The 12,741-nt window shown below is 59.0% G+C and overlaps 1 protein-coding gene across 2 annotated transcripts in view; it reads right to left on the reverse strand.

The window, feature by feature from the left end:
- Positions 1-12,418, reverse strand: part of PTK2B (protein tyrosine kinase 2 beta) — a 35,515-nt gene extending 23,097 nt beyond the window's left edge. Inside the window, exons 1-9 of one of the 2 annotated variants that reach the window (XM_069011888.1) lie at positions 12,243-12,418; positions 12,054-12,141; positions 9,071-9,150; positions 6,216-6,278; positions 4,590-4,644; positions 2,662-2,802; positions 1,228-1,302; positions 1,029-1,130; positions 191-308 (exon numbers count right to left, since the gene is read on the reverse strand). In XM_069011888.1, the coding sequence (XP_068867989.1) occupies positions 191-308; positions 1,029-1,130; positions 1,228-1,302; positions 2,662-2,802; positions 4,590-4,644; positions 6,216-6,278; positions 9,071-9,150; positions 12,054-12,104 (685 nt within the window). In that variant the 5' untranslated portion in view covers positions 12,105-12,141; positions 12,243-12,418. Of the gene's footprint in view, positions 1-190; positions 309-1,028; positions 1,131-1,227; positions 1,303-2,661; positions 2,803-4,589; positions 4,645-6,215; positions 6,279-9,070; positions 9,151-12,053; positions 12,142-12,242 lie in introns of those variants that run through there. The other variant, XM_069011887.1, reaches the window with a different exon arrangement.
- Between the last annotated feature and the right edge of the window lie 323 nt (positions 12,419-12,741).

The raw sequence follows: 12,741 nt of genomic DNA on the forward strand, positions 1-12,741 counted from the left end.
CCAATCTTCATCCCATCTCATCCCAATCTTCATCCCCATCCCATCCCAATCTCCATTCCCATCCCATCCCATCCCATCCCATCCCATTCCCATCCCTATTCCTTCCAATCCCATCCCTATCTTACCCCACCCTACCCAATCCACATAATATCCTGTCCCCATCCCATCCCAGGATGCCCCGAATTCCCACCTTTTCTCGGGAATACGATGAGGGATGTCTCCGAGCCCCCCTGGAGTCGGCAGTAGCCGTCGATGAGGTCGGCCATGTTTTCCGCCTCGGCCAGCGACGACGTCTTGATTGCCAAGGACTTGGGAATGCCGGGATGGATGAGTCCGGAGCAGGGCAGGGGGGGCTGGAATGGGAGGGTCCCCCCCTTCTCCCCGCTCCGCAGCCAATCCCAGTTTTCCATCATCATCCTTCCCAGCACCCCAAAACAGCCAGGAAAACACACCCACACCGAAGTATTCCCGGGAAAAGGTGGAAACAGGGACATTCCCGGGTTTTAGGGGATCATCTCCCCTTGACCGGGGCTGGAGATGGAGCTTCCAGCAAATCCTGCCTGATCCACAGGGATCCCACCCATCCCACCCAGCATTCCCAGGAATTCTCTCCCAGTTCCTCACCGGGGGGGCAGAAGATGGAGCTTCCAGCAAATCCTGCCTGATCCACAGGGATCCCACCCATCCCACCCAGCATTCCCGGGAATTCTCTCCCAATTCCTCCCCGGGGGGGCTGGAGATGGAGCTTCCAGCAAATCCTGCCTGATCCACAGGGATCCCACCCATCCCACCCAGCGTTCCCAGGAATTCTCTCCCAATTCCTCACCGGGGGGGCTGGAGATGGAGCTTCCAGCAAATCCTGCCTGATCCACAGGGATCCCACCCATCCCACCCAGCATTCCCAGGAATTCTCTCCTAATTCCTCCCCGGGGGGGCTGGAGATGGAGCTTCCAGCAAATCCTGCCTGATCCACAGGGATCCCACCCATCCCACCCAGCATTCCCAGGAATTCTCTCCCAACTCCTCACCTGGGGTGTCCCACTGAGCCCCAGCTGCAGCAGAGCCTGGCCGTCCTCCACTCCGGAGCACCGGATGGATTTGATGTCCCGGAATTCTGCCAGGCAGGTGGGCTGGGAAAGGGGGAATTCATTGGGAATTTGATCCACGTTGACTTTAATCCCTGATTCCAGAGCGGGAGTCCCTCAATTCCCGGCCCGGAATTCCCACCTTGGCATCCTTGCTGGTCACCTGCCGGATGCCCTTGGGGCCGATGACCAAGTCCACGGTGATGTTCCATCCTTGCTGGGGGGAGCAGGAGTGGGACAGAAGTTTGGATGAGCGGCATTCCGAGAGCCAGGTCCCACCCCGTCCCATCTCCATAAAATCCCAACCCTTTCCTCATCCCATCTCCATCTCACTCCACCCCATTCCATCGCCATCCCCATGCCCATTCCAGCTGCATCCCATCCCATCCCAACCCACCCCATGCCATGAAAAGCCATCCCATCCCCATTTTCATCCCCATCCCATCCCCATAACATCCCACCCAACCCCATCCCCATTCCGTCCAACCCCATCCTATCCCCATACCATTCTACACCACCCCATCCCATCCCATCCCATCCCATCCCATCCCATCCCATCCCATCCCATCCCATCCCATCCCATCCCATCCCATCGCATGAAAAGCCATCCCATCCCCATTTTCATCCCCATCCCATCCCCATAACATCCCACCCAACCCCATCCCCATTCCATCCAACCCCATCCTATCCCCATCCCATCCCATCCCATCCCATCCCATCCCATCCCATCCCATCCCATCCCATCCCATCCCATCCCATCCCATCCCATCCCATTCCCATGCCCATCCTGATCCCATCCTGATCCCATCCTTCCATCTCCATAACTTCCCAACTACCTCATCCCATCTCATCCCACCCTGCCCCATCCCATCCCATCCCATCCCATCCCATCCCATCCCATCCCATCCCATCCCATCCCATCTTCATCCCCAACCCTATCCCATCCCCCTAAAATCCCACCCCACCTCATCCCATCCCCACAACACCTGACCCCAAAACACTCCACCCATCCCATCCCATCCCCATAATATCCCACCCAACTCCATCCCCATTCCATCCAACCCCATCCTTTCCCCATCCCATTTCACACCACCCAACCCCATCCCCATAACATCCCATCCCATTCCCATGCCCATCCTGATCCCATCCCTTCCCATCCCAACCCCATTGCCATCCCATCCCTTCCATCTCCATAACTTCCCAACTACCTCATCCCATCCCATCTCATCCCACCCATCCCATCCCGTCCTGTCCCATCCCATCCCATCCCATCCCTCCCATCCCATCCCGTCCCATCCCGTCCCGTCCCGTCCCATCCCATCTTCATCTCCATCCCCATCCCATTCCCACCCCATCCCCTCCCATCCCCCTAAAATCCCACCTCATCCCATCCCCACAACACCTGACCCCAAAACACTCCACCCATCCCATCCCATTCCATCCCCGTAATATCCCACCCAACCCCATCCCATCCCACCCATCCTACCCAGCTCCACCCCATCCCATATCCCATATCCCATATCCCATATCCCATATCCCATATCCCATATCCCATATCCCATTCCTGGGCACGCACGACGAGCTGGCAGCGGAAGCTCTCCTGGTCGATGGGGGCGAAGGTGGCCAGGGTGTGCAGGAATTTGAGGACGCACTCCTCTTCCCGCAGGAGCGCGTACTGCTGGAACGTCTGCTGGATCATCTTCCGCAGCTGCCGCGGCTACCGGGACACCCGTGGGGATGCAGTGTTGGATACGGGAACAGCGGGATGGACACAGGGGTGGATACGGGAACAGTGGGATGGACACGGGGGTGGATACGGGAACAGCGGGATGGGGGTGGACACACGGATATGGGAGTGTGGGCGGGAATAGGGACACACAGGGATATGGGGTTGAGTATGGGAACAGCGGGATGGGGAGCGGGATGGGGGTCGACACACGTGGATATGGGAGTGTGGGTGGGAATAGAGACACACAGGGATAGGGGGTTGGATATGGGAACAACGGGATGGGGAGCGGGATGGGGATGGACACGTGGATGTGGGTGGGAATATGGACACAGGAATATGGGGATGCACATGGATACGGGGACATGGACACACATGGACACACATGGACACACATGGACACGGGCGGATGGGTGGGAATAGGGACACACAGGGATATGGGGTTGGATATGGGAACAGCGGGATGGGGAGCGGGATGGGAATCGACACACGTGGATGCGGGAGTGTGGGTGGAAATAGGGACACACAGGGATATGGGGTTGGATATGGGAACAGCGGGATGGGGGTGGACATGTGGATATGGGAGTGTGGGTGGGAATAGGGACACACAGGGATATGGGGATGCACACGGATACGGGGACATGGACACACATGGACACACAGACACAGGTGGATGGGTGGGGATAGGGATTCACAGGGATATGGGGTTGGATATGGGAACAGTGGGATTGGGAGCAGGTTGGGGGTGGACACGTGTGGATATGGGAGTGTGGGTGGGAATAGAGACACACAGGGATATGGGGTTGGATATGGGAACAGCGGGATGGGGAGGGGGATGGGGGTGGACACGCGGATGTGGGAGTGTGGGTGGGAATATGGACACAGGAATATGGGGATGCACACGGATATGGGGACATGGACACACATGGACACATGGACACGGGCGGATGGGCGGGGATAAGGACACACAGGGATATGGGGTTGGGTATGGGAACAACGGGATGGGGAGCGGGATGGGGGTGCACACACGGATGTGGGAGTGTGGGCGGGAATAGGGACACACAGGGATATGGGGTTGGATATGGGAATAGCGGGATGGGGTGGACACACGGATATGGGAGTGTGGGCGGGAATAGGGACACACAGGGATATGGGGTTGGATATGGGAACAGCGGGATGGGGAGCGGGATGGGGATGGACACGTGGATGTGGGTGGGAATATGGACACAGGAATATGGGGAAGCACACGGATATGGGGACATGGACACACATGGACACACGGACACGGGCGGATGGGCGGGGATAAGGATTCACAGGGATATGGGGTTGGATATGGGAACAGCGGGATGGGGAGCGGGATGGGGGTGGATACGCGGATAGGGGAGTGTGGGTGGAAATATGGACACAGGAATATGGGGTTGGATATGGGAACAATGGGATGGGGAGCAGGATGGGGATGGACACGCGGATGTGGGTGGGAATATGGACACAGGAATATGGGGATGCACATGGATACGGGGACATGGACACACATGGACACACGGACACGGGCGGATGGGTGGGGATAGGGACACACAGGGATATGGGGTTGGATATGGGAACAGCGGGATGGGGAGCGGGATGGGGATGGACACGCGGATGTGGGAGTGTGAGTGGGAATAGGGACACACAGGGATATGGGGATGCACATGGACACACACGGACACAGATGGGCACACATGGGCCGTGCTCGCGTGTGCCCCCAGGCGTCACACCCGTGTCACACGTGTGCCCCTCACCTTCAGGTTCTCCTGCATCTGGCTGGGGAAGAACAGGTCCAGCCCCACCTCCTTCCTGCGGAGCAGAGAATCCCGGGAATGTCAGTGGGAATTCCCGATCGTGGGGAGGAGGGGGGTTCTGGGGGCAGCTGGATGTGGAGGGACTGAGGGAAGGGGGGGGCTGAGGGTGAGGGGGAATCCGGGGTGGGGGAAAGGGGGGGGATGGTTCCCATCTCCCTCTCTGAGGATGAGGAGCTGTTGGAGGATGAGAAGATGGGGGAAGATGAGGAGGATGAGGATTTGAGAAGGATGAGGAGGATGAGGAGTTGAGAAGGATGAGGAGCTGTGGGAGGATGAGGAGTTGAGAAGGATGAGGAGGATGAGGAGTTGAGAAGGATGAGGAACAGCAGCAGGATGAGGAGCTGTGGATGGATGAGGAGGATGTGGAGCTGTGGGTGGATGAGGAGGATGAGGAGCTGTGGGAAGATGAGGAGGATGAGGAAGCTCAGGAGGAACAGTGGGAAGATGAGGAGCTGAAGGATGAAGAGATCAAGGAGGATGAGGAGCTGTGGGTGGATGAGGAGCTGTGGGTGGATGAGGAGGATGAGGAGCTGTGGGTGGATGAGGAGCTGTGGATGGATGAGGAGAATGAGGAGCTGTGGATGGATGAGGAGAATGAGGAGCTGTGGGTGGATAAGGATGAGGAAGCTCAGGAGGAACAGTGGGAAGATGAGGAGCTGAAGGATGAAGAGATCAAGGAGGATGAGGAGCTGTGGGTGGATGAGGAGGATGAGGAGCTGTGGGTGGATGAGGAGCTGTGGGTGGATGAGGAGGATGAGGAGCTGTGGATGGATGAGGAGCTGTGGGTGGATGAGGAGGATGAGGAGCAGCAGGATGAGGAGCTGTGGATGGATGAGGAGGATGAGGAGCTGAGGGAGGATGAGGAGGATGAGGAGCTGTGGGTGGATGAGGAGGATGAGGAGCTGTGGGTGGATGAGGAGCTGTGGGTGGACGAGGAGGATGAGGAAGCTCAGGAGGAACAGTGGGAAGATGAGGAGCTGAAGGATGAAGAGATCAAGGAGGATGAGGAGCTGTGGGTGGATGAGGAGGATGAGGAGCTGTGGGTGGATGAGGAGGATGAGGAGCTGTGGGTGGATGAGGAGCTGTGGGTGGATGAGGAGGATGAGGAGCTGTGGGTGGATGAGGAGCTGTGGATGGATGAGGAGAATGAGGAGCTGTGGATGGATGAGGAGAATGAGGAGCTGTGGGTGGATAAGGATGAGGAAGCTCAGGAGGAACAGTGGGAAGATGAGCTGAAGGATGAAGAGATCAAGGAGGATGAGGAGCTGTGGGTGGATGAGGAGCTGTGGGTGGATGAGGAGCTGTGGGTGGATGAGGAGGATGAGGAGCTGTGGGTGGATGAGGAGCCACAGGAGGACGAGGAATTGAGGGAGGATATGGAGCTGTGAGAGGACAAGGAACGGCGGGAGGATGAGGAGGATGAGGAGCTGCAGAGGATGAGGAGCCATGGGAGGATGAGAAACTGTGGGAAGATAAGGAGGATGAGGAAGATGACGAAGGCCCTCAGCAGGTCCCCAGCCCCTCAGGACTGCCGGGATGGGGTGGGGACTCCAGGGCTGGACTCACTCCAGGAACTCAAAGTTGGATTTCTTGTCCAGCGCATTCTGGGGCATGTCCTTGTAGAACCTCCTGTGGGACCGAGGGACGGGGACATCAGCCGGTGACACACGCCGCCTGTGTCCCCACGTCCCTCCATGTCACCCATGTCCCTCCATGTCCCCCATGTCTCCATGTCCCCCCATGTCCCCCATGTCCCCATGTCTTCATATTCCTCATGTTCCTATGTCCCTCCATGTCCCTTATGTCCCTCCATGCCCCCATGTCCCCATGTCTCCGTGTTCCCCATGTCACTCCAGGTCCTTCCATGTTCCCACATCCCCCTTGTCCCTCCATGTCACCCCTGTCCCCATGTCTCCATATTCCCCATGCTCCTATGTCCCTCCATGTCCCTCATGTCCCTCCATGTCCCCTTGTCACCCATGTCCCCATGCCCTCCATGTCTCCCATGTCCCCCATGTCCCCACACCCTCCACGTCACCCATGTCCCCATGTCTCCATATTCCCCATGTTCCCACGTCCCTCCATGTCCCTCACGTCCCTCCATGTCCCCTATATCCTTTCACGTCCCCTTGTCTCCCATGTCCCCATGCCCATCCCCATGTCCCTCCATGCCCTCCATGTCACCCATGTCCCCATATCCCCCATGTCCCTCCATGCCCTCCATGTCACCCATGTCCCCATATCCCCCATGTCCCCATGCCCTCCATGTCACCCATGTCCCCATATCCCCCATGCCCTCCATGTCACCCATGTCCCCATGTCCCCATCCCCTCCATGCCCTCCATGTCCCCCATGTCCCCATGCCCTCCATGTCACCCATGTCCCCATGTCACCCATATCCCCCATGCCCTCCATGTCACCCATATCCCCCATGTCCTCCATGTCCCCATGTCCCCATGTCCCCCATGCCCTCCATGTCCCGATGTCCCCATGTCCCCCATGCCCTCCATGTCACCCATGTCCCCATGTCCCCATGTCCCCCATGTCCTCCATGTCACCCATGTCCCCCATGTCCTCCATGTCACCCATGTCCCCATATCCCCCATGTCCCTCCATGCCCTCCATGTCACCCATGTCCCCATATCCCCCATGTCCCCATGCCCTCCATGTCACCCATGTCCCCATATCCCCCATGCCCTCCATGTCACCCATGTCCCCATGTCCCCCATGTCCCCATCCCCTCCATGCCCTCCATGTCACCCATATCCCCCATGTCCTCCATGTCCCCATGTCCCCATGTCCCCCATGCCCTCCATGTCCCGATGTCCCCATGTCCCCCATGCCCTCCATGTCACCCATGTCCCCATGTCCCCATGTCCCCCATGTCCTCCATGTCACCCATGTCCCCATATCCCCCATGCCCTCCATGTCACCCATGTCCCCCATGCCCTCCATGTCCCCCATGCCCTCCATGTCCCCCATGTCCCCATATCCCCCATGTCCCCATCCCCTCCATGTCACCCATGTCCCCCATGCCCTCCATGTCACCGATGTCCCCCAGGTCCCCCTGCCACCTCCAAAAAAGCTGGAACTTCCCTCCCCATCCCCATCCCCACTCCCCAGCCCTCCCATGGCAGCAGAGGGAACAGGAGGGACAGAGGGACATGGGGACAGAGGGACACAAGGAGAGAAGGACAGAGGGACACGGACACAGGGACATGGGGACAGAGGGACACAAGGAGAGAAGGACAGAGGGACACGGACAGAGGGACAGAGGGACACAAGGAGAGAAGGACAGAAGGACACAGGGACATGGGGACAGAGGGACACAAGGAGAGAAGGACAGAAGGACACAGGGACATGGGGACAGAGGGACACAAGGAGAGAAGGACAGAAGGACACAGGGACATGGGGACAGAGGGACACAAGGAGAGAAGGACAGAGGGACACGGACACAGGGACATGGGGACAGAGGGACACAAGGAGAGAAGGACAGAGGGACACGGACACAGGGACATGGGGACAGAGGGACACAAGGAGAGAAGGACAGAGGGACACGGACACAGGGACATGGGGACAGAGGGACACAAGGAGAGAAGGACAGAGGGACACGGACACAGGGACATGGGGACAGAGGGACACAAGGAGAGAAGGACAGAGGGACACAGGGACATGAGGACAGAGGGACACAAGGAGAGAAGGACAGAGGGACACAGGGACATGGGGACAGAGGGACACAAGGAGAGAAGGACAGAAGGACACAGGGACATGGGGACAGAGGGACACAAGGAGAGAAGGACAGAAGGACACAGGGACATGAGGAAAGAGGGACACAAGGTGAGAAGGACAGAGGGACACAGGGACATGGGGACAGAGGGACACAAGGAGAGAAGGACAGAAGGACACAGGGACATGGGGACAGAGGGACACAAGGAGAGAAGGACAGAAGGACACAGGGACATGAGGAAAGAGGGACACAAGGAGAGAAGGACAGAGGGACACAGGGACATGGGGACAGAGGGACACAAGGAGAGAAGGACAGAGGGACACGGACACAGGAACATGGGGACAGAGGGACACAAGGAGAGAAGGACAGAGGGACACGGGGACAAAGGGACACGGGGACACAAAGACACAGGGACATGGACACAAGGATACGGGGACAGAAGGACACAGGGATACGGACAGAGAGACACAGAGGGACACACGGACGTGGGGACACAAGGACAGGGACAAAGGGACACGGGGCAGAGCGACACAAGGGCACAAGGATGGGGGACACAAGGACACGGGGACAGAGGGACACGGGGACAGAGGGATAGAGGAACACAGGGATACAAGGACACAGGGACACGGGGACAGAGGGACAGACGGACACAGGGCCAGGGGACAGACGGGGACAAGGGGACACAGGGCCGTACCGGAGCTCGAGGCAGCCGAGCTGCAGGGCCATGCCCTCGCTGACCTTGCTGGCGTAGTTCTGCATGTACTCACTGCGGAGCTGCGGGGACAGCGCGTCACGGCGGGGACACCGGCGGGGACACCGAAGGGGACATCGGCGGGGACATCCCGGGGGCGGGATGGGGACGGGGATGGGGGCAGGGGGTGGGGACAGGGGGTGGGGACAGGGGGTGGTAAAGAGTGGTAGAGATGGTGAGAGGGGACGGTGGCAGGGGATGGTGACAGGGATGGTGACAGGGACAAAGGAAGGGATGGTGACAGCAGGGACAGTGGGATGGTGACGGGATGGTGGAGGAGTGACAGGGATGGTGGCAGCAGGGATGGTGATGGAATGATGAGGGGGTGGTCAAGAGTGGTAGAGATGGTGGCAGGGATGGTGACGGGATGGTGGCAGGGGACGGTGACAGGGACAACGGAAGGGATGGTGACAGCAGGGACAGTGGGATGGTGACGGGATGGTGGAGGAGTGACAGGGATGGTGGCAGGAGTAACAGGGATGGTGACAGGACAGGGATGATGGCAGGGATGGTGACAGGAATGGAGCCAGGGGATGGTGGAGCAGTGACAGGGAAGGTGACAGCAGGGACAGTGAGTGGGATGGTGACAGCAGGGATGGTGACAGGGGACGGTGACAGGATGGTGGAGGAGTGGCAGGGATGGTGACAGCAGGGATGGTGACAGGGACAACGGAAGGGATGGTGACAGCAGGGACAGTGACAGGGATGGTGACGGGATGGTGGAGCAGTGACAGGGATGGTGACAGCAGGGATGGTGATGGAATGATGAGGGGGTGGTCAAGAGTGGTACAGATGGTGGCAGGGATGGTGACAGGGGACGGTGACAGGGACAATAGAAGGGATGGTGACAGCAGGGACAGTGAGTGGGATGGTGACAGGATGGTGGAGGAATGACAGGGATGGTGGCAGCAGGGACAGTGACAGGGATGGTGATGGTGGAGGAGTGACAGGGATGGTGACAGGACAGGGATGATGGTAGGGATGGTGATAGGAATGGAGCCAGGAGATGGTGGAGGAGTGACAGGGATGGTGACAGCAGGGATGGTGACAGGGGATGGTGACAGGGGACGGTGACAGGGGACGGTGACAGGATGGTGGAGGAGTGACAGGGATGGTGACAGCAGGGACAGTGACAGGGATGGTGACAGCAGGGATGGTGATGGAATGATGAGGGGGTGGTCAAGAGTGGTAGAGATGGTGGCAGGGATGGTGACAGGGATGGTGACAGGGGATGGTGACAGGGACAACAGAAGGGATGGTGGCAGCAGGGACAGTGACTGGGATGGTGATGGTGGAGGAGTGACAGGGATGGTGACAGGACAGGGATGATGGTAGGGATGGTGACAGGAATGGAGCCAGGAGATGGTGGAGGAGTGACAGGGAAGGTGACAGCAGGGATGGTGACAGCAGGGACAGTGACAGGGAAGGTGACAGCAGGGATGGTGACAGCAGGGATGGTGATGGAATGATGAGGGGGTGGTCAAGAGTGGTAGAGATGGTGGCAGGGGATGGTGACAGGGGACAGTGACAGGGACAAAGGAAGGGATGGTGACAGCAGGGACAGTGACTGGGATGGTGACGGGATGGTGGAGGAGTGACAGGGATGGTGGCAGGACAGGGATGATGGCAGGGATGGTGATAGGAATGGAGCCAGGAGATGGTGGAGGAGTGACAGGGATGGTGACAGCAGGGATGGTGACAGCAGGGATGGTGACAGCAGGGATGGTGACGGGATGATGGAGAAGTGACAGGGATGGTGACAGCAGGGACAGTGACAGGGATGGTGACAGCAGGGATGGTGATGGAATGATGAGGAGGTGGTCAAGAGTGGTAGAGATGGTGGCAGGGATGGTGACAGGGGATGGTGACAGGGGACGGTGACAGGGACAATAGAAGGGATGGTGACAGCAGGGACAGTGACTGGGATGGTGACAGGATGGTGGAGGAGTGACAGGGATGGTCACAGCAGGGACGGTGACAGCAGGGATGGTGACAGGGACAACGGAAGGGATGGTGACAGCAGGGACAGTGACTGGGATGGTGATGGGATGGTGGAGGAGTGACAGGGATGGTGACAGCAGGGATGGTGATGGAATGATGAGGGGGTGGTCAAGAGTGGTAGAGATGTGGCAGGGATGGTGACAGCAGGGACGGTGACAGGGATGGTGATGTGATGGTGGAGGAGTGACAGGGATGGTGGCAGGAGTGGCAGAGATGGTGACAGGACAGGGATGATGGCAGGGATGGTGACAGGAATGGAGCCAGGGGATGGTGGAGGAGTGACAGGGAAGGTGACAGCAGGGATGGTGACAGGGACAATGGAAGGGATGGTGACAGCAGGGACAGTGACAGGGATGGTGACGGGATGGTGGTGGAGGAGTGACAGGGATGGTGACAGCAGGGATGTGGCAGGAGTGGCAGAGATGGTGACAGGACAGGGATGATGGCAGGGATGGTGACAGGGGACAAGGACAGGGGATGGTGACAGAAGATGGTGACCAGGATGGAGCCAGGGGATGGTGGAGGAGTGGCAGGGAAGGGTGCCAGGGGACAATGACAGGGGATGGAGGAGTGACAGGGATGGTGATGGGATGGTGGAGGAGTGGCAGGGAAGGGTGACAGGGATTGGAGGAAAGGAACGGTGGCAGGAATGACGTCAGGACGTGGTGACCAGGGGATGGTGACCAGGGGACGCTGGCACTGCCCACACTCTCCCCCATCCCGTGCTGGGACGCTCCAAGAGGGAATGCAGTGCCAGGAATGTCCCTGGATGTCCCTGCTGGACATTCCCAACTGGATCTGCTCCCCAGATCCATCAGCGGGATGGGGCCACCACCACCCCGGGGTGACAAAACCTTGGAACGTTGGGAATTTTGGGCCTGGAGAGGCGGAATGGGATCCAGAGAACACCTGGAGCTGCCCTGACCTGCTGGTAGAAGTAGAGCAGGGTGGTCCTGTCCTCCTTGAAGCGCTCCATGAAATCCTCCGGGAGGTACCGGATCTGGAGGTCGTACCTGGAAAAGCCAGGAGCCGCTCCGTGAGGACGCCGTTGCCCTTCCCAGGAATTTGGGGACACGGAGAGGGACAAGGCCACCGCCACCACCGCGGTCCCCACCTCCACTCAGCTTCCAGGTGGAGGCACTCGTATTTTTCCTGGACTTCTCCCACCGTCAGGTCGGGATGGAGCCAATGGATCTCGTCCGACTTGACGTGTTTGAGCCGGAGGCCGTAGCACTCGGCCAGCTGGATGTCCGGCCCGATCCGGCCACTCAGCAGGATGGACCGGATCACCTCCCTGGGAAAAGGGAATCGTGGAATCATGGAATGGTTTGGGGTGGGAAAGGACCTTAAATGCCATCCCGTTTCATTCCCGACACCTCCCCCGATGATCCCAGGCTGCTCCAGCCTTTCCTTGGACACTGCCAGGGATCCGGGCATTCCCTGGGAATTCCAGCACAGCCGGGAATTCCTTCCCAAGATCCCAGCCCGAGCTCCCCTTTCCCAGGGAAATCCCTCCATTCCCGCCTCTCCCAGCCTGGCATTGGATCCAGCCCCATCCCGACTCCTCTGCGGGAAGGAATTCCGGCCTCCAGGCCCTTCCCTGGCAATCTCGG

Source organism: Aphelocoma coerulescens, chromosome 3 (genome assembly GCF_041296385.1).
Source record: "Aphelocoma coerulescens isolate FSJ_1873_10779 chromosome 3, UR_Acoe_1.0, whole genome shotgun sequence".
Lineage (NCBI taxonomy): Eukaryota > Metazoa > Chordata > Aves > Passeriformes > Corvidae > Aphelocoma > Aphelocoma coerulescens.